At 30.5% G+C, this 23,377-nt stretch overlaps 1 protein-coding gene across 6 annotated transcripts in view; it reads right to left on the bottom strand.

The window, feature by feature from the left end:
* Window positions 1–914: 914 nt before the first annotated feature.
* The window catches only part of LOC139500929 (zinc finger CW-type PWWP domain protein 1-like), a 32,822-nt gene continuing 10,359 nt past the window's right edge, over window positions 915–23,377 (bottom strand). For 4 of the 6 annotated variants that reach the window (XM_071289828.1, XM_071289829.1, XM_071289831.1 and 1 more), the window contains 14 exons: window positions 22,260–22,632; window positions 20,439–20,623; window positions 20,004–20,099; window positions 19,707–19,784; window positions 18,938–19,045; window positions 17,887–18,001; window positions 17,248–17,323; window positions 16,323–16,415; window positions 15,784–15,885; window positions 12,522–12,600; window positions 11,425–11,610; window positions 10,624–10,707; window positions 9,652–9,738; window positions 915–4,408 (listed from right to left, as the gene is read on the bottom strand). In XM_071289828.1, the coding sequence (XP_071145929.1) occupies window positions 3,531–4,408; window positions 9,652–9,738; window positions 10,624–10,707; window positions 11,425–11,610; window positions 12,522–12,600; window positions 15,784–15,885; window positions 16,323–16,415; window positions 17,248–17,323; window positions 17,887–18,001; window positions 18,938–19,045; window positions 19,707–19,784; window positions 20,004–20,099; window positions 20,439–20,623; window positions 22,260–22,632 (2,540 nt within the window). In that variant the 3' untranslated portion in view covers window positions 915–3,530. Of the gene's footprint in view, window positions 4,422–9,651; window positions 9,739–10,623; window positions 10,708–11,424; window positions 11,611–12,521; window positions 12,601–15,783; window positions 15,886–16,322; window positions 16,416–17,247; window positions 17,324–17,886; window positions 18,002–18,937; window positions 19,046–19,706; window positions 19,785–20,003; window positions 20,100–20,438; window positions 20,624–22,259; window positions 22,633–23,377 lie in introns of all 6 variants that reach the window. The other 2 variants (XM_071289833.1, XM_071289830.1) reach the window with 2 other exon arrangements.

Raw genomic sequence — 23,377 nt, 5'->3', positions numbered from 1 at the left:
TTCTTCAAGTTTTGGACACCTTAACATGTTGAAACTGCAGGGTGAAATCACTGGAAGTGCATTCATGATCATGTAAAACCTTGAAGCCAACACACATCATGGGTAAAACATGTAAGGTCTAGGTATTTCTGTTGAAAATTCTACTTGCATACAGTTCCTAATCCCACAACTACGGTTATAGTTAATAATATACATGTGAAACAAACAAAAAACTAATCAGTGTTTAATGTTTCCTTTTCTGGTTTATTTACGAGTGTGGTCAGTGATAAATATGTACTGTTACACCGCTGTCCCACGTTAGGGGGAAGGTTGGAATCCCTCTAACAAGTTTAACCTTACACATTCTGTATGTATGTGCCAGTCCCAAGTCAGGAGCCTGTAATTTAGTGGTTGTCGTTTGTTTGTGTGTTACATATTTGTTTTTCGTTCATTTTTTGTACATATTGGTAGATTAGGCTGTTAGTTTTCTTGTTTGAATTGTATTACATTCTCATTTTGAGGCCTTTTATAGCTGACTATGTGGTATGGGCTTTGCTCAATGTTCAAGGCTGTATGGTGACCTATAGTTTGTTAATTTCTGTGTCATATGGTCTCTTGTGGCGAGTTGTCTCATTGGCAATCCTACCACATCTTCTTTTTTATATGTTATATTGAGCTATTAAAACTAAGTCATAACATTATTATCAAAAGCCTATTTTCAATATAAATACATATATTCTATACTATTTAGATGTATTATTGGTGCAACTTAAATGCGAATTGCTGCATAAGTAAAGCACAGAATACTAGTGGCCATGTTATAATTCTAAGCTGTATATGCTAGGCACGCTTCTTGGGCATTTGATTTCATAAAAACAATCTATCCTTCTCCTCATCTCCTTCCATTAACCAGCATAATCTAATTTAAAAACATCTTTTAAATAATATTTTATTTGGCAACAATGTAGTCATGAACAGGAACAATTCAACAATTCATTAACAATCATCATAAAATAACAAGATTAGTAAGTTGCATTTTACTAAAATAATCTCATTAAATATTAACAACAGCTGACAACAGCATATAGAAATAACATGTTTCAATAAAGTTTTTCAATATTTTGCAACATTAACAATTTTTAAATAACAATGTATACTGACTCAACAGCAAATCATTCAAACTTAATTCATTCATAACAATTTTCATTCTAGAAATTAAGACCATAATATATTACGCTATTTTAATGCATTATAACAATATATCTCTACAATTCACAGAGTTTAAAAAAACAATATAACAAATAACAGATAACCAAAATAATGTCTTTGAATAGTATCTCATCATTTTGGCAACATTATAGACCATTGATGAACATAACAACATATTTCAGTGGCGGATACAGAGGGCAGGTTCAGGGGTTGGAACCCCCAACTTTTTGGGGACAATCAATGCATTTGAATGGGGAAATGGTTCCGCACCTGTATTTTATATATATGTATAAAGTTCTAATTCACTGACTATAGGAAAAATAAATTTGATACCCAATGGAGGTCAGTAATCATTTTAATCATATTTTTTTAAGAAATTTTGTAGGCAAATATTTCTTTTTACAGTGAATATTCATAAATCTGTCTTTCAATGTAGTTACTGTAAGTTTATAGCATTATGGTAAATTAAAATTATTAACTATTGTATTAAAATAAAATACATTTCTGCTGGTTTAGTACTATATATACAATTACTTGCAACATTCCCAAACAGTTTCCTACCATATGTGTAATGAAAATATCATTCTTTAAATATCAGTTGAAAAAAAATCATATTTTGACAATCAATACAAAAATCAACAATAACAATAGATCTATAGAAATATATCCTCAACAATAACAGTGTATATAACTAGATATACTATCCATAACAGTCTATATATGTTAACAGCTGTGTATTTACATATTTACATATTACAAATTAAATATTGGAATATAGTTAAAATAATTTTTCCATTGAGATGAAGTATTATATACAAAATGCATATTGCTACTATGGATTTATTTAATTTTGTGGGTTCAATTTTGTGTAGAATTGTGAAAAAATAAAGTTTTCTTAGATTTTTTAAATATTGTATTATACAAGCCTCTATGAAATTTGTATTGTGTTATACTCTAAGACACATAGTTCGTGTATACACACCAAAACAATGAAAATTAATACCCATAAATAATCTAAAAGAATCTAAAGTATGCAGCACAATTGAAATACACCATGTTTAAAAATACAATTGAAAGTTCACAATTTGATTACAAGTCAAGTGTTTTCAAGGAAATGGTGTCCACCAATGCATTTAACATAAATTCACAAAGAACATTTAGAACTTTTACACCCCACCAACATAGTAATTAACATGAGTGTTCTGCCCCCTAGCGACACATCTTTCTGGAATAGTCCTCTGTGGTTGTGATTGATACTAGCTCTATTCTAATTACAAATTGCATATGTTTTATTGCACTCTAGACTAGTAAGTTTTTATTTGGACTACCGGTAGTAAGTTTTGGGAAAAATTTGTTTCTGCCAATAAGATTAATGTCAGAATATTGGTCTTTGGACTAGTAGTGTTTTGGTGCAGACTGCAATAGTGTTATGTTTATTTTTATTTAAATAACAATCATAAATTAAATATTTAAGTCAGTCATCTGGATCTAAGCCAGTCAAAAACAGATAATAAATGAACTGTCCAGTCAGTTTCAGACATGTTTACTGTAGTAAATTCAGTACTCTTCAGGCACATACTTAAGCTTGCAGTCAATTAAGTTTCTTTCATTTCATTTTCAGATTAATTTTCAGAAATAATTTATAAGGTAAAATTTTAATTGCTTGTAGAGGGAGTGAAAAGAAGTGTCGGGATAGTACTTAACTTACTACAAGGAAAATATAAAAACATTAACAAACTCTGAACAGAAACTTTCAAATAATTTAAACACATGGCCATAGAAGTCTTATGACCTTTTAAGATATTTCTGAGTGAAGGTAGCTTAGCATTTAGTGTAATCATTATTCTATAGAGAGCATCAAACAGAGTATGTACAATGTAATGTTTGGATTGTTTTTTATCAAATTTTAACTTCGCACTACGCCAAATAAGATGTTGGGAACATCTTTTAAACTTGAAATTATAAACTTGGTTTGTTCCATGATATTTCAATTCTGAAAAGAAATTTTTCAAGTAGACTTAAATTCTCCAACCAAGGTAAAAGTGTCAAGAAAGTTGTTGAAAGCAAATTTGACTCATTGGATGACTGCAGCACACAATTTAACACATCTATCAAAGACATTTGTATACAGCAATTCTAGATGTTCATGGGAATTTGTTATTGATGAATCAAAAGATCTTATTTATCTATATTAAGAATATTTAATGTGACATTAACACATGCATTTATCCTCTAAAAATTAAATGATTTTTAAGAACCTTTTTGGATGATAGTTCTGCTTAATTTTTACATAAATATCATAAAAAAAGATAACACTGTATAACACAGTCCTTGATTAGATTTTACTCTTCCATATCAAATGGATCAGAATCATAAGCCAGTTCAATGGTAACAGGGGCAATGGTACGATTTATAACCTGTGATGGATGTTTGTCTTCAATAGGATTAGATATTTCTAAATTTAGTTCTTCATCAGTATGTGCTGGTTCTTCTCCTGGTACCATTTGTTCATCCTGCTCCAAAGATAACACCTCCTGTGATCTATCGTCCATTTCAATATCATGTGATGTAGCTACATTTGTACAGGATGTCTCATTATCAGGAGAACTATTGTCAGAAACAGAATCATTGTCTATATGAGTAGCACTATTTTCTTCAAGTGTGTCTTCTTTTGAGGTATTTGTGGTTTCAACAGATTGTTCATTTTGATTTTGACTGTTTTCAGACTTATCATTATTTTGACTTTGACTGCTATCAGAATCATCATCATTTTGACTTTGACTGCTATCAGAATCATCACAATTTTCATCATTTTCAAAATTACTGTCATTTTGTGCATTATCAGCATGCACCACAGCATCTTCATCAATACAAATTGAATTTTCACTTTCAAATTTGGGAGAATTCACTGACAGAGCTGTGGAAGTGTTTTTTAATTCATCTTTTTCTTTCCCCTCAAGGTTTAAAGATTTGTCGTCAGCATCTTTACCATTATTGTCTGTAGTATTAGAATCCCCTGATAAATCATCATTCATATCCATAGTAAATACATCACTGTCAAATTTTAGAGATTTTACTGGTATTGATGGAACCACCATTTCTTCTTCTTCATCTTCTTCCTCAAACATTTTGGGTTTCTTAATTTTACTTTTCATTTTCAAATCTTTATTAATTTCTCCTGCTTTTTTATTAGGCTTCTGTCTTGAATTCTGTTTGGTTTCTGAAAGAATTAACTATAAACATGTATTCATAAAGGATGGGTTATGATAGAAGATAATTTTCAATATATTTCAAAATTTTGCTTTATATTTTCTATGATTAATTAAAAGGTATATTTAATATTGCCATAATAGCACAAGATATGGCTAACCACAAAACCAGGTTCAACCCACCATATTTTCTTAAATTGTCATGTACCAAGTCAGGAAAATGGCAGTTGTTATCTAATAGTTCGTTTCTATGTATGTTGCGGTGTCTTATATTTTTTGTTGCACTTCAGTGTTTCTGTTGTTTCCTTGTTTTCCTCTTATAGTTGATGTGTTTTCTTAGATTTTAGTTTGTAACCCGGATTTGTTTTATCCTAATCAATTTATGTCACTTTTGAACAGCAGTATACTACTGTTGCCTTTATTTGTCCAATCTCAATACCAAAAGGAAAAAACAGTATTTTTTCAAGTTGAAATTGTCTCTTCAAACTTACAAAAAAATGGTTACAATTTGAGCAAATAATTGTTGATTAGTTCTCTATATGCAAAACAAAATTGTATACTTATATTTCAGAGATATGTTTTTTTTCTATAATGAGTAATTAAAGAAATTAACTATTTTTTGTATGAAATTAAATATCAACCTTAATATTACAGATTCTAAAAAATATGTTTTACATAACCTTTGGATAGGGAATTTTTCCAATAACAAGCATTTAATAAAAATTGCTTGTAAAGGAAATTGGCTAATGCATTGCAATCAAAATGCAGTATTACTGTTTGAGTCACTTCTCACTTATACTTTGAAGTATGGGGAAGGTTTTGAAGATACTGAGACAGTGGGATACTTGCTACTTTAAATATTAATTTTATGCACATAATTAATATGCATATATTCTAAATAAATGACCATACGGTCTTCAACAATGAGCACTAAATTTAAGTTACGTTGAGTTCTCATATTTCTTGTTTTGGTTTAAAATAAAAGTGTAGATATTTTTAAACTACTACAAATATTATCAATTGTAATAAATTTACATAAGAAATAAGAACTTAATTAGTTTACTTATTGGTTGAAGTATTCAATAATTCTGTTGATTTTTTAAAAGCAATTATATTGACATAAAAAATTATGAAATTGTAATCTGGCCATTTCCAAGGGAGGTAATAAAATAAAATATTTAAATTTGTAATTGGAGGATTATAGTGTACATAGCTAAATTATTATAAAAATACCCACAGTGACATGTTTAGTGTGTGATTGTATTCATTATCAGCAGATACTTTAAAGTTTTGAAAAACGGGAATCACTATAGAATAGCATTAATTTTTAATACATAATTAAACATAAAGTCATAATATATCAGGATTTTTTTGTTAGTTTTTTTAGTTTCTCTTTTTTATTATCAAATATTTAGATTTTGGCTCAAGAGGAAAAAAGTGTTTACCTCAATTGCATGTTCACCATTTCTACAGAAATCATTTATAATTGTTAAAATCCTAGCACAAAACATTTAGTCTATCATCATCATTTTGATAATTTGAAAATTGTGATTTTCAATTATACCAACAATTTCCCCTTCCCCGTAAATAACATTAAAAAAAATCTTATAGAAATCAGTTTTTGACCTGAGGAATAATTTTTGAGGAGCATATGATATATTTTTTTCAGTTTTCATTGAAATCCCTGAAATCAGCCCAGCCTTTAAGCCTTAAACCCCAAAATGGTTATTATTAAATAAACAATTATAACCGCCCTAATACTACCAAAACGCAATGTGTCATACTCGTGACGTTGTACTGGTCATATAAATCATGTGATCTATATTGCTTTTCGGCCAGGTCCAATATTTCCATTACGGACTGGCAATGAATCCTGTATTACATGTAAACATATATTGTGCATGTAATTCAGGATTCATTGCCATTCCGTATTGGAAATATTGGCCCTATATTCACAATTGATGTATGTAATACAGCATTTGGAAGAAGTCTGTATAGAAAAAGTTGGATTATTTAATAAAAGTGTTATGAACTGGCTGTTTCTGTATTGGCACTGGTATAGATTCTTGGTCAGCTGTAATTGGCTCTCAACCCTACGGGTCTCAAGGCCAGAATACAGCAAACCTTGAATGTATACCAGTGCCAATACAGAAACAGCCAGTTAATAACACTATATTATTAACCAAAATCTTCACGTATTTCCAAAGTTGAAATGCAAAGGATTTATCAATAGCCAATATATATATATTAACCTTAATAAATGGCCCTGTAAAGATGTAATTATTTTTAAAGTTAAATTGTTTGAGTACATCTAATGAGTAATATTGTAATTGATAAATGTATCATGTTTGAAGGAACAAACAAGAAAAAAAATATCTGCTGAGCTTCATATTCATATAGCTACAGTGAATCCCTTCCTGATACTCTATAATAGAACATTGTAGAATTGAGAATGGAAATGGGGAATGTGTCAAAGCGACAACAACCCGACCATAGAGCAAACAACAGCCGAAGGCCACCAATGGGTCTTCAACTTGTAGCTGTCTGTTCAACAAAATGTCAGACAAAAAAGTCAGACAGAAATTTTCAGATTTTTGAGTTGAAATTAATATATTAGAAACATTGAGATATATGCATGTGTCTATTAGAGTATAGGGCATCGCCCCACTCACACTGTAAAAACTCTAATTAGGCATTTAAATTTGAAAGATCATCTCATAGGAAACGTGTGTACTACGGTAATTAAGTTTCAAGTTGATTGGACTTCAACTTCATCAAAAACTGCTTCGACCAAAAATTTTAACCTTAAGCGGGATAGACAGATAAACAAATTATTGCACAGACCAGAAAACAAAATGCCCAGAAATCACCATCATGGGCATAGATGCCAACCCCCTTTTGACACAATCAGTAACAAACTATCAAATTTTCCGTATTTTTGAAAAGTTTTCAGTAATCATTCATAAACGTGCATTTACCAATAAAAATTACTGATGAGTGGTTGCAAAGTGATGTACACTAAAATTTGTCATTTAACATGTTGTCTGTAGTATGTATTCCATTCATTAATTGTTCAGATGTTCTCGACTCAAACATTTTTCTTTTGTCAAGGAGAAGTAGAGAAAGCGGGAAAGCTACTTAATAAAATGCAAGTTTGCCTCTTCGGAAGTCAGTTAGTTACCCAACAATAGGTTGATAACTCCCGAGAAACCGGAAGCATTACATTGGCGTTTCCTAAATACTGGACCAGGACGGAAAAGTAATGATAAAAATCTGCGTTTTACAAAATTGAACGTCGATGATTGGGAATCCGTAACTATTCGACTTTGACCGTAATAGCGTAGTTTTTATCGCAAAATCGGAAAAACTACGGAAAAATCGTAATGGTTGGCATCTATGCATGGGGCATAAAAATGTCACTATATTTCTTTTTCTGTCATATTTTGTGATTTAATATGTGCATGGCACCAGCTTTTAAATACCCAATTGAAATTTTTGTTGAGATCTAAAGAATATTAATGGCATGTAAAGTATTCAAAATTCCAGCAAAAATATTTGACTTTTGTGGGCAAGGGTTGCTGGGGTGGGGTTCAGATAGCTTGTCCCTCCTTTTGTGGAAACATTTGGTTGATTATACAGGGAATCATTAAAGCATCATCTCCATGACTGGAGCACGCCCCCTCTTATGATAGTCTTGATCAGCCACTGATCTTATTGTAACGGTTTATTTCTTCCTCTGTGATATTTTATCCTGAGGATAATTTGTCCCGGTAATTTTTTTCCAGGCATGGTATTTCACAGGATGATTTTTTCCAGAGGAGTGAAAATCTATCTGTGTTATGCGGATAGTATGTCCCGGTATATATTTTCCGTACTATATTTCACAGAACCGTGTGAAATAGAGTCCCATTAACTACTATGTAAGTTACTCACAATCAATATATACCTGACTATAATTATAAAATGTTTCACAAAGGTAGACTAAATTTGCATAATTTATCAAAGGGAGGTAATTATGAGCAATTTATATTTTAAAGACATTAATATAATATATTTCTGAATCTATTTTATAGCGAAATTTTTATTTGAATCTTATTTTTTATATATTCATTTATATAAAAAGATGACTTACAACTTGATTTAATAAGACAGATAACATTTCACAGGTAAAAACTATCCAGCTGTTAAACATGCTATTGTTCCAATATATTGTTATGCTATGATTTATCTGATTTCCATATAATCAACAACTACATCTCTGTCCCCAGACAAAACTATTTATATAGTTAAAAATATCATCATAATCAAATTCTTCTATTACTGTTAACAGTAGCATTATATGCAACTATATTTCTACCTTACTTTTAAATTTACATTTGTACTGAGATCTGAAAACAACTCACTTTTACATGAATTTCACTAACCTTATTTAATCATGATATTATTTTCACAATTACGATCTTTGAAATTACTTCTGATTTTCTTCCCTATGTTCCATGATAATTTTCTTTTTAAAAGATTGATATTGACTTGAATATTTCAGGAAATTTTTTCAAGGATAATTTATGAAATTATTTCCCATTATAATATATTTTTTTTTAACAATTTCGCTTTATTTCAAATACACTATTATTATTTCATTGTATTTTTAAAGGATAATTTTTTTCTAATAACAATTCAATAAGTTAACTACCCTGATAGAATTTCACGGCAAAGGATAAAATATCCCAGGGAAATAGTTTCCTCCGGATAAAAAAATAATAACAACTACTGTGACATTTTTTCCTCCGGATCAAATTCCACCCGGATATAATTTTGCTTTACATTATCAGATGGTTTAGGAGGTACAATTCAATAATATACACCCAATTATCTCCCTTGGATTTATTTATTTTTAAAATCTATCAATTATGCATTTTATTTTAAAAGCATAAAAAAATAAATAAATAGCTTAACTAAAAGCAAAATAAAATAAGTAAAATTGATTAAATTCAATCAATTTAGTTGAAAAAATTTGTAAGGCTCTTATACTATTTATACTTTTATTTCAAACTTTAATACAAAATACATAAATTCTGAGTAACACTACTTAGCCTATTGTTGAAGACCGTATGGTCATTTATTTAGAAATCATGCATAGTATATACTGTGCATACAATCATAAAACCAAAACTCAAATCAGTCCTGTAAACCAGAATATTTGCTTAAATGTCATAAGCTTTTATATATTACAAAATCAAATAATTGAAATTACCTTTTGACAATTTTTTCTTTTCATCTCCATGGTTTGTTATTTTTATCTTGTTTTCTTCTTCATCTGACATTTTGAAATCTTCATCACCTAAAAAGAGTAAAATGTCTGGAGAATTAAAAATTTAGAAAAAGGTTGGGCATTCCAATTAAATGATCCCCCTTTTCCACACTGATGACAAGCATCATCGACATTATGAAAGGTCTAAACTCAATTATTTGCTTAGTGGTGTATTAATTACATTTTTTCATATACTTAGACTAAATAACATATGATTTTTACCATATGATAATAGCATTAGATTTATGTGAATTCAATATTTATCGAAATTGGTGCTTAGCGGGCTGATATGAAAAGTTTATCACATGCTTCAAATTCTATCACATTGCCTTTCCATTACGTTATTGCATGGCATTCCGGTGATACTTGACAAATTCCAGAAAATACTCCTCAATGGTACCTTTTCAGTGAAAAACATTACAAAGTAGGGTACAAAACAATTATTTGGATATAAGAAGTTGAATTGTGTTAAATGAACAACAAAGAAATGATAAAAAAAATGCATTTTTAAAAGTTTCAAACATAATTTAAAGAATGTTACTTTAAAAATGTTGACTTTTCCAACATTATTGATTATGTATATTGTTAAATTATTTTTTTTATCATCCATATCAAAATATATCATAATGTTGTTTTTCTTCTCTGTTGAGGCATATGATAGAAAGATTTAATATAGAATGTACTACATTTGGGGTCTGACGTTTATGAATTTTCACTCTTTGAACTTCTATTTATTAATCTTATTTTTCTCCATTGTGGAAGCATATGATAAAAAGATCATAAGATGTCATTTTTCATATCGCATGTATTATCAGCCCTCGGTCAGTATCAACTCTGATATTGAACCTAGGGTTGATAATACATGTGATGATATGAAAAATGCCATAAAATAATCTGATAATATAAAATTCATACCTTTTAATGTTTTTTTCTTATCATCTCCATGTTTTGTTATATTTGTCTTGCTTTCTTCTTGTGACATTTTGAAATCTTCATCATCTACAAAGAATAACTATTTTTGTCAGTTAAATGTCAGTAGTGAATTAAGAATTTAGAAAAAAGTTTGGGCATCCTATAAAATTATCCCCCCTTCCCAAACTAATGACAAGCAAAAAGTTCTAACCTCAATCCCAGTCTATGTGTGGTAGTCTTGACCATTATAATATACTTGAAAAGTATCAATGACCTTTTGATGTTTGATATTTGTAGTAACCAACATTTATATCAGAAATTAAGAAGGGGGACCAACTACCATCTACTTAAAAAGGGGGGGAGGGGGGGAAAATTCAATAAAATGTTTATGATGCAATATAAAAACGAAAACTCTATTATACCTCGTTCATTCATTATAAAAAGGATGTTACAGCTACTTTCGCCTACCTCAGCTGCAGTGACCATAAAAGGGTTGAAGTGCCAACACCTAAGCATATTTTTAACTACCGGTACTATTGCTGAAAGTATTCTCTAGTATTCAAAGAATTTTGAAGGATAAGTAATGCAGGAATATTTAATGCTTATAATAGGGGTTCATTACCTTTCATGTTGACTGGTACTTGACCATTTGTACCCTGTATGTGGTATTTTTTTTCAATTTATTCCATGAATACTTTATATGAAATTCCTAACTTTAGGCCATACTTGTTAATAGCATAAGAGGGCAAAAGTTCTGGGTACTGCCTCTTAATGAATGGCCTGATATTCATGTTATTATAGTACCTTCATCTTCACTATCTTCATCCATAGCATCAAGCTCATCATCAATAGCATCCAACACTGATTCAATCCCTTTCAATACAGCTTCTTCATTATCATCTTCCTCTAATGCGGAGTCTATCATACCACTGCTTATCTCTTCTACTTTTCTCTTCCTTATCTTAGGTTTCTTCTTAGGTTTTGGTGATTCTAAAATTAAAAAGAGCAGCTCAAGAGTCTTTTTAAAAATAGCATTAAAATAATTTGTACAAAGTTTTATACATTTTGCAGGCATATGTATACTGCCTTGTTTTGATCATTGTTAATTTGTTAATGTTAAATCTAATCGGTTCTGTTTTCAGTAATTTCTATACACAGTATTATCCCCTTGTTTGTAAGGCAGTTCACCTAAGTAATTTGCTATCTATATTTTCTACACAAGGAAATGCGTGTACGAAGTCAAGAATATGACAGTTGTTTTCCATTTGTTTGTTGTGTTTGAGCTTTTGATTTTGCCATCTGATAAGGACCTTTCCAATTTGAATTTAAACTCTTAGAGTTTGCTATTTTTTTATGTTTCTATTTCATAGAAAAAAAATTAAAGTTTAGAACTTTTAAATAGTAAAATAGTGAAAACCTATCAAAAAGAAAATCAAGGTACAGCCTTGATTGGAAGTGATTAAGATTTTTAAGCAGCCTGAACAACTAAGAAATAATTAATTTACTTTTTTGTAAAATATTTTACCATGAAGCATTGAACTCGTCAAAAATATAGCACCAAGATTGATATAAAAAAAAAACACTTGCATGGTTATCATACAAACTGTACAGTTTATAATATACAACTAAGAAGACACTTTGATGGGTGTTGGTTATTTCAGCATTTAATAACTATATCAAATGATCAATTTAAATTTTAAGCATGGCCAGGTTTAATAAAATGTCCCTTATGACCCCTCATATATTTATTTCTGGAAAGGCCCTTTATTTTTTGCATTCAAAATTCTTACACCAGTATATAATATAATACTGAGGAATTTTTGAGCAATAAAATTATAACACAGAACAAATAAAATGTTTTGTAGAAATGAAAAATTATCCTCAATGATAATTTGTCATACCTTGTGAACTGTCTGATTGGTAAACCTTTCCATAGGTTCCTCTATATCTTTTGGCGAAACTAAAATTCTTCAACCTATCCTGAAAGCAAAAAATAGATTCATTCAAAAACCATAAGTTTAATAAATCCTTTCTCTCTCTGAGCTTTTTATTCATAAGTTACTAGATATGATCAAATTCTAAATTAAATAGCAGATAGCTTAACCCTTAGACTGCTACGCGCGACTATTGTCGTTCCGATAAAGCAGTCCGTTACTGCTACGAGCGACTATAGTCCTTTCCGTAACTCGTTTGTTCACACAGTTACCATGGAGTTAACCGTGTCAATATTCATGAGGTTGCAGCAGTTTAGACTTGTATGGATTCTGATTGGTTAAAAATCTGCATTCTATCGAGTGTCTCTTGACTTTAAATCAGGTATAAGGCATGAAAAAAGTGACAAAATGGCGGATATTGTTTGGAGTGATGGCCAACATGTTCAGAAGTATTTCAATAACAACTGCTGCGGCCGATTTAAAGGATTTGAACGAGAACAGAAAATATAATAGATGGAAATAAATTCATTCTAGCAAATCTGTGAACAGAAGACTTTTAAAGCGAGAACCACAGGGATTCCCCAGACCATGTTCGAAATGGATGTTTATCATTTGCGCCAATTTTGATCACTGACATCAATAGATACGAACTTTAAGTTTGTTAAGATTATTTATTGATGAAAGCTATATCAATGAACTTGTGGTATAAATCTCTTTGTACATGGATTTTTGAAGTAAAAGTCGGCGCAGTGAAAGTCGGAAGGAATACCAGAAAATAGTTGCAGTTTATTTTAGATTTATGAGTTTGACTGTCCCTTTTGTATCTTTTGTCCCTCTTGCATAAAAAAGGACGTTGGTCCGAGCAGAAACTTTTTTCTTTTAACCCTTTCAACGCTACACAAAAAAATAGAAAAATGGCTGCTGCTGCTGCATTTTTTTGTGTTCATTCATTAGAACAGTATATTCCTTTTCTGACTGTTGCATCTTTTTTGTTATAAGAGATACAGAAAAAGTTATTGCATGAAAAATGCTTTAATAGGAGAGTATGAACTGTAATGTTAGACAGTTATTTCAGTAAAATTTTTATCAGGTTACCTGCATTTACAGGTAATTAACAGGTAAAAGGTGTAATTTATTACAATTGTGTTGAATTTTGAATAAAAACTACTTTTAGTCTTCATCTATTTTGTTGTTTTATCTGCCATATACTAAAGAAGATATCAATAGACCACTTTCGAGTTCATCCGTCACCGGAAAAAACTCGTCAATTATACACGCCTTTATGATGTCATTTACCAGATAAAGGGGGTCGCCTGTATCCCTGCACTATTTACGTTCATCAAGCGTCTTAGTGATCGTCATTGTGCAGGATAAACAAGAAATAATGGTTGTTCTGTAGGTACTTAATGAAAATTCCCTTATGACAGCAATGCTGATTGTCAATTTTGAGAATTCAATTTGCCGAATAATTCGTACAATATAGAATTATAGTTTTCCAACCACTTGCTCAACGTTGGAACGGAAGTGACGGCGCCCCTAAACGCACAAATGACGTTCACTAAAACCAGAGTTTTTGACGGAAATGCATCGAACTTGAAAGTTGTCTATTGCTCGATTCCGTAGCATATTGCACCATACACAATGTATTATGTAATCGTGGCACAAATCAGTGGCTTTGTCCTCAAAATTTTCAGTCATCCTCGGTTTTCCCCCCTTTCTCTACGTCTCGTAATGATCGATCAAATCATATTTCCCACACGAATTGAATGTAATAAACACATTGAGATAACAAGAAACCTTTTCACTAATCCTCGTCGTCATTATCCCCATAGAAATGCTGAAATATTTCCATATTTAAAGCTTCGTTTCCGATTTCCGCCATTTGCATTTGTCAAAATATTTGTTTTTATTTTCCTTCAATTTTCCTTCTACTGCATGATTTTACAATAAAAATTGCCGGGATTTCAAGCGCAAATGAGACCTTGCATATCCTAGATTCATGCAAGGAAAAATTAGAGAAGACCCCAATGAAAACCGAATGGTTTAAGAGTCCTTATGAAAAATCTGTTGTCATCGCGGCATATGCCGCGAATAGCAGTGGCGGACGCCAAATGTCATCACGGCATATGCCGTGTATAGCGTTGATGGGTAAATAATCACAATGGAACTAGTTCTTAAAAGAAATTTTCAACTATATTGGTTGAATTCTGAAGTCATGGATACTTTTGTAAAGTTTTTACATGGATGGATTCATTAATAAAACATGAACAAAATTAAATTTACCTTTGTTTACCTCTATTTGCACCTGTACAGGTAATAAATGACCAGAGACTCACACAAAAATAAAATAAATAAAAAATTTAGAATCTAACAATACTTTTTTATATAACTTTTATTGATGAATATTCAATATTTTCAAAGATGCAGCAATTGTAAATAAACATGTTTATTTCATCAGTGATGAAAATTTTATTCAGCAATACACAAAACTACACTAGAAATGAATGCAGCTGTCTAAGGGTTAAGACAAACATTTTGTTTCAATATACATTTTTTTTCTCTTTCTAGTTTATAGCTATTCATGGGATTTGTTATTCATCAATTTTAAATGATTTTTTCTTTCAAAACTTTTATGAATAAAAAGAGTAACAATTAATCGACTGTTCAAAAATTCAACAAAGCAATGGAAATATAATCGATCAGCTTTTTGAAGAGAAGAAAAGACCAACCAGTCAACACAGAAAGTGAATTCTGAATAGCAATTTGTATCAAATCTGATTGTCTCATGGTTTTAAAAATAAATAATGTTTGAACAAAATGCACAAAATTAGTCCAACTTTTCAAACCTGTAACTGTTGACCAGTGGTAGTTAAATACTATTTCAAGATCAAATACCAAAATGTATGTAGTCAGGCCAAAGTTACCCTACCCACCCTAATTTTTAGTCTTAATAACAGGCCACCTTAAAAATTTTTTTGTCATTTTTCATTAAGCCCTGTTAAAGTCAGAATGTTGCTCCCATAGACTCAATGTAAAAAAAAAATTCCATAAAATAAAAAAAATAATCCCTACCCTTACATTTTTTTTTAGATGTAACTGGAACCACACATACTTTTTTATTTGGCCTCATTTGAAAAGTTTAAAAAATGTAAGAACTTTTGAAAGTCTAAATATCTTTCTAGTGTCTATCCTATCAAACACTGATGAACAAATTATATACTATACTTACACTAACTGACATATCATAAGCAAGAAGTGCATTTGTTTTAGCCTTCACTAAATCCTTTGAAAAACTTGCATATCCTTTCCCTCCTTTTGTGGGCTTTGGAGTCTGAAAAAAATATATGGTATTACTGCTATGTCTATTTTGTAGTTTAAAGGCAGAAAAGTCATCAGTTTACAACCAAAAAAGAACTACCTACCTACCCTAACTTTTTTTTAGATGTAACTGGAACCACACATATTATTTTATTTGACCTAAAAGCAATATTGGTATCAAACTTAACAAATTTTATAAAATAGTTCCAGGAAATATTCAAAATAAAACTAGTTCTTGCGAACCCTTGTACCTTTCCATAGATTCACCTGATAGTTACCTGTCCATTTAAACTTTAGGCAGTTCTATTGTCCCATTAACAAATACAACAGGTATTGTTCTCTGTGTAGTTTATTCACTCAGACCTTGAAATTTCTTGTAATAATAGATATCTATCACTCATTGATTAATCTACCCGAGTAAAAAGTTTAATATATAATATAAATATTTACCATATCCTCATCCTCTGTATACTTTTTGATTGAAGTTGAATTGATCCATGCTCTAGATACTTTATCATCAAAGAATACTACATGGTAATGACTCTGTAATAATTAAACATGCAAATTGATTTCTTTACATTATAGTTTTTACACAATGAAGAATTTCTGACACATTTTTGTATTGTATGAGAAAGCTAATTTACATGTAAGAAGTAAAATTTACAAATCTAATTTGAAACAGATTGAAAATTAAGACACTTTTACTTTTCTAAATTTTTCTAAAGTCACTTTCAATTTGGTTGATGTTTGAATGCAGGCAACCAGATTTATATTTAATTAAAAAGAGTTTAATGCACAGAACAAGCTAGATCTTGAGTTTGGCTATTTTCTGAACCGTTGGTTTGTTAAGTTGGTCTGTATTTTACACTTTGTGTGAATTCTCTTTTTTTAAGATATTATATCAGAAAACTTTCTAAACTTACTAAGAATATTGTTTGCCATTACATTTGTTGACCCTACTATACCACCGATTGAATTTGATTTTTTTTGTACATTCTTGTTCATAAGTCAGTACCCTTTCCTGGTCCATAAATTTGCTCATAAATGGCACTAGCTTGAAAATCAAAAAAATCACTATAAACTGCTGTACTCTGTCTCACTATTGAGCTAAACTGAAATCTATAATTGACTGAAGAAACGTGATTCTGTAAATTCAGAAATTAATCTAAGTTTTAAATGCAGAAAATGCAATAGTATCAGGTTTTCAAGAACAAAAACATGCATTCATAATTTCAGTAGTGATTTTTGTTCCAAAAAATTGGCAATGTCATTTATTGGATTTCACATTTTAGCTCTGAATTTACAGTACTCTGAAATATTTTCTAAAAAAAATTAGTGTAAGCCACATAATGCTATCCTCTTCGAGAAAACTTACTGGGTACATGCTGTACGGTGTCATTAACATAAAATAACTCTCTGAATCAGGATCTATCTCTATCATAGCTGGCCACCTGGAAAATCATTTATAACAATAAATCACAGGAAATATCTTAACTGTGCTGCAAGTAAATCAAATGGATAATTCAACTAAATGCAGTTGAAGGTATTCTTTATGCTATGCAAGTTTACTTCTAAGACTAATTTACAGATTTCCTAAAGGGTGTGAGAATAGGATGTGTTACTAAGAGACGATGGTACAAAATATGTCCAGCAGATTTTATAGTCAAATTGTGTTCTATTTTAAGACATGTCAACCATGTTAGTTCCCATGCTAGATCATCAGACACATTTTTCAAACTAGATAACCCAATGATGATTGATGTCCCCTCATGTAATATGGTCAATCCTATTCCATTTAAATGTTGGAGGGTACGAATGTTTAGATGGAACTTCCAAAAGCATACTTTTGCGTCATTACAAACATCAAATTCATCTTCCCTCTTTAAATAATTTAAAAAAAAATATATAGCCCTTATTATAAAATTTTAAATCGTTAACATATTAAAGAAGAAGAAAAAAAGAAGTTTATACATCATCTGATCATTTCTAGCATATAATTAATAATAAATATTACCATGGAAATCCTGCCATTTTAGCCCAAACAACAGAACCTTCAGCAAAGTTTGTAAATATGTGCTCATCTTCATTATAATTCTGCTCCTCAATATCACAGCTGTTGTATCTTTTATCTGTAAAAAACAGAAAAAAAACTTCTTCATTTTCATACAGTTATGGCAATTTGAAATCTTGTTAATGTTTAGATTATCTAAAGTTGTGGTATTTGTATACTGGGAATTGTTCCTCCTTTCTAATTCTAAAACATTTTGTCTAAAGATTTCAGTTGTAGCAAAAATAAAACTTCCAATGGTACTGTAACTTCAGAAATGGTTTGCAAAACTAAAAAATTTCAAATAATTTTTTTATATCATTTTTTCAATGAAGCATTTCCTAAAACCACAATAGTTATTTGTGTAGTTTTGTCCATTGTTCATTTATGACTATTATAAATTGCATGCCCAAAATGTGAATTTAAAATAGCTAAAATGTAAATCATACATGTCAGACATGGTTTCATTGCTATGGTTATATTTAAAAAAATTATCACATTTCTTTAGCTTTAATAATTTTTGTTATACACAAACTATTTTCTTAAGTACGGTGTACCATGATCAAATTGTATGAATTTAAGGTATATTTTATAAATGCTTTCCCTCCTATGTACCCATTTTAAAATAACATTTTAAAATATGTCAATTCATTTAGGGCTATTCCAGAAAAAATGTATGGGGGGGGGGGGGGGGGGGGGGGGGGGTTGGAAGGCAGTTTTTGTCAGCACCCGCCACCCAGACAATTGTAATTGAGAATTATAGTGCATTATTGTGTGAAAAGTTGTTCTGATACCCATCACCCATGTATTATTAATACAATGTGCCTTCCAACCCCCCAACCCCCCCCCCCCCCCCCCCCCCCATACATTTTTTTCTGGAATAGCCCTTACTTTATATTTTAAACTCCAAATGCATTTTTTTACCAGTTTTCAATACATAAGCAAACAGTTACACTCTAAACTGTACAATTCTCATTGCATATTGAACATAGAAAATAGCTAGTACAAAAGAATTAACCTTTATTCATGTTGCAAGTCCAAACTTCTGGTAGTTCTGATGGATCCTCACAGTCTGGTAAAAATCTCCACTTAGAACAGTTCTTATCCCCACACTGTACCCATGTTCCTATTAATGCAAAGGAAAATAAATCATTACAAATATATATATTCAAACAGAAAATTGTACTGAACATCATTAATAACATGAATAAAGCAATGCATCTGTAGTGTATAATATCAGTCAAAAAGGAAAAGTTCTATGAGATCTTAAAGTTCACATTTGGTATATGAAAATACTGTGATTGCTTAAAATTCACAAACACAAATTGTTGATAAAAAAACCCACAATATCCATCACAATACATTGTCGACCTTATTTAGATTTTGTGGTCAGTTTCTTGTTACTATACTTCAATTAGACAATTTCTGTAAGTCATTAATTTCAATGGTAAATTATTATAAGACCAGGATATTTTGATTTGGATGTTATTTGTCTTGCTATTACCATACATTTGATTAAACCTTGAATATTATATAAGCTACTTTTTTCTTTTTAAAATTCAGTTTATGCACACAAAGAAAGCTAAATTCTTTGAAAAATTAATAATAATTTTGTGCTAAATACTGAATACAGAATGAACAGTTAATGTACATGTTTCTTGGATTTTTACCAAAAAGTAACATACAAAAAGGTAAATATGGTCAGTGGTAATAATTATCACAGCTAGTGTGATGAAATGTCTGACAGACAATTGAAAATTTTGGGAAGTCGAAGATATACTAATTACCTAGCTTTTCTCTTGTCAAGTATCTTTCTTGCATTTCTTTTTTCCTTGATTTTTCCTTTGAAGCCAGTTTATCTGTCTCTAGTGAATTTAAAATTAAAATTATTTCTACATGCTATCAATTTGTTAAAAGCTTCTGGAATGATAATTCTAGAAATAATAAAAAAAAAAGTAATTGCTTTCATCGAATTATAATTGCTGACTGAATATGAAACAATCACTTTTTCTGAGAAGTGCTTTCCTCATTTAAATTTCCATTTAAGATATACCCCATATAAATTTTATTTTCATAAAATATACCTTTTTCTCTTGTTGGTTTCTTGGACACTTGCACCTCCATTTTCAATTTCTTTTTACTTGACTTTGTTTCACTCTTTGTGCTTTCTTTCTTCAATTCTGAAAATCACAAAACACAAATTTATAAGAATGCACATGTTGTCAAGCTTCTAGCCAAATATGAAGGCATTCTGTTCACCATAGTAAGCTAAAAAAAAAAAAGGCCCAGAAACTTTGTTTTAAATCATATATCATCAATGTTAGCTTTCTTATATAATATTGTCCAAATAAATGGACATAGAGACATACAAACATGATACAGGGCACCAGTATTTTGGAAAATTTTAAAAGAAAATAACATGTAACACAAAATTGGTATAGATTACATGTCTACCACATTGACCAAAAAATTGAAAATAGCATGTTCTGTTTAGAGTCCCATTGTTTTGCTCTACAAACCTTCAATTTTCTTCGGGAAGTTTAGCTGTTTTGGTGCTAGTTTTTGTTTTTTAATGGAAGAATGATTTTCCGATTTCTTGATTTTCTTTGGTGGTGGAGTTTTCTGTACAGGTAATTTGTAGTCTACTTCACTGCCCTCTGGTGTTTCCTCATTTACATCTTGAAAGTTTGGTTCAACAGTATTACTGGAAAGAAGAGCATTATGTAACATTGTTATAATGAGAAGTTTCATTTCATAAACTGTAAATTCAGAAATTATTGCGTGCATTTATTAATGCGATTTTGTCATTTCAGACTAAAATGTGATTTTAATTTTTGCAATATCGAGAAAAATCCTGTTTAATTCATATAAAAAATTCAAAATGCGAATTTTTTATTATTGTGATTATAACCCTGTTGCATTTTTCGCAATAATTCTTGAATATACAGTAATATGTTAAAAGTCAGGTGGCACATTAGGTTGATTTTCATTTTTTTTTAATTACTGTTTATTTTTGCCTTTATTTTGAACATCATATTTCAAATTAAGTTTATTTCTTAGAGGGATGATTTCTCCATAGAATGCCTTATGAACAAGGAAAATAATTAGATTCATCTCAAAAAATTGTGCACAATCTTTGCAAAATATTTTCATAACAGAGGGCTTTAATTGTTCATTTCCCAAAATTCAAAACAAGACTTCATAAACAAATGTTTAACAATTTCTGTATATGTAGAGAGTCTTATAACAACAACACTTTAGGGACTGCTGCAGAAAATTTATTGATCAACATGTTTCGGTGCCTAGGGCACCGTCATCAGGATAAAAACAATACATAAAATCATGTTGAAGTAAAAAATCGGGTTGTTAAAATTTAAACGTCACAATGTTACAATGGTAAGTAACGTTATTAATAGCAACGTACTGAAAGTGAAAGTTCATTGGAAGTATGTAAATAAACTATAAAAAGAAATTAAAAATTAAATGTTTTTGTTGTGAAAATGTTTGTTAAAATTATTCTGCCAACATGTGTTTGTCCTCTTGCATCGTGGAAAGAATAATACAATAAGTTGTCAGGCTGTGTATATACTGTATAGGTTGTGTGGTCTGAATGTTCTGTTAACTTTCTTCCCCAAAATAGACGACATTTTATCAGCAATTCCGTACCATTTCGACTGGCTTCCCTTGGCCAGAGGTACTGCTTCCAATCGCGTCAGGAATGCTGTAAAATGTTTTGGTCGCCGAAAGTAAAGGACAAAGTATAAATATCACTAGTCTATGTTGAATTTTAACTATGTGTTCGTTCATCAAACTATCGGGTCACATAATGGCCAGTAATCTGTAAAAGTTGTTGTATCTCGAGGGTTGTATGTTTGATTAACATATTTTCGGGAGCATCAGATTTAATTTGAAGAATACGAAATCGGGTGCATTTAATTTCAAATGAATTCTGTTAGAGAGAAATAATTTCCTATCACTGTTCTTTTCCTCCTTAAGGCTCGTTTTGGGTTGAGATGGTCTGTAATTATCGATTTCTTTTCTTGTGGTTGATGGCAGCATTCTCGGAAGGTTCCTGTGGGTGCCTCAATAAAATATAACTTTGTTTACTCTGTGCGAATGGCTAGTATGATTAGCGCTGGTTGCAACGGCGGTTCCTTAAAAGGAATGTAGGGGTATCCACTTTATGGACTCCCGTACTACAGACTCACCAGGCGTTGGTTCACTTTCGTTTGTAATTTCTGTATATGTTTATATATTGAAAGTTAAAGGGAAAACATATTACACAATCAAAATGTATTTTTGCTTTACATGTATATATTAAAATGTATAGAGATACTAACCTTATGCCTTGAAGACCATTTATCACTTCATCAGGTATTAGCTGTGATAGAGCCTGACATTCTTCAACTTCATCCACATTCTCAAATTCCAGAACATCTAACTCCTCCTCAGACTGCAGCTCTTCATCAGAATTACATTCATTTTCGGACTGTTTTTCTTCTTGAACTTTGACATCTGTTTTACTTTCTGATTTTTTTGGGGCCTTTTTTTTGTCAAACTTTTTACTTGTAGGAACAACTTGAGCCTGTGTCTGTTCTTTTGGTTTCTTGGTGTTGGTTGTTTTTATCTGTTTTGGTTTTGTAACTTTTTCAGGAATAGCTTTCCTTTCTTTTTGTTTTTTCTCTTTTACAGGCTTATTTAAAGACTCATACACTAAAAAAAAAGTAATTTAACATTTAAGCATACAAATTTGCCACAAACTTTTAATTATGATAAGGGCTATTCCAGAAAAAAATGTAGGGGGGGGGGGGGGGGGTTGGAAGGCACATTGTATTAATAATACATGGGTGATGGGTATCAGAGCAACTTTTCACACTATAATGTACTATAATTCTCAATTACAATTGTCTGGGTGGTGGGTGCTGACAAAAACTGCCTTCCAACCCCCCCATACATTTTTTTCTGGAATAGCACTAAGTAAATGATTACAGTCATTCTATAAATTACTCAGTTTTAGTCAAATTGAAATACAAAGAGAATTCAGCCTGGATTCATGAGAGAAAAGAAGAGCAGAATAAATGGATAAATTTTTAAAGTTTAAAAGAATGATAGGCATGTAGAGATTTCATATTCAATTCCTTATATTATGGGATTAAAAGTAGAACTGAAGCAATTAACTCTATAACAAAAATTGCTTATTTTTTCAACTGAAACATTACTTTCATTATAGTTTGTGTCTTATAAAGCATACATTGATAACATTAAAAATTTCTGCTGAAACTGCCATTATAATTTTTCCTATGGTATATATTTTTTCTTCTTCAAGAAACTTTTCTTGCTTCTAGAAATTAAAAAAAAAGGACAAATACCCATCATGTTTTAATGTGTTCAAAAAATCTAATTCAATTATATATTAACCAGTTGGCAAAAAAAAAATCTTAATTTTAAAACATACTAA

Source organism: Mytilus edulis, chromosome 13, assembly GCF_963676685.1.
Source record: "Mytilus edulis chromosome 13, xbMytEdul2.2, whole genome shotgun sequence".
Taxonomy (NCBI): domain Eukaryota; kingdom Metazoa; phylum Mollusca; class Bivalvia; order Mytilida; family Mytilidae; genus Mytilus; species Mytilus edulis.
Note: the sequence above shows the minus strand (reverse complement) of the source record. Positions and strands in the feature narration are given on the sequence as shown.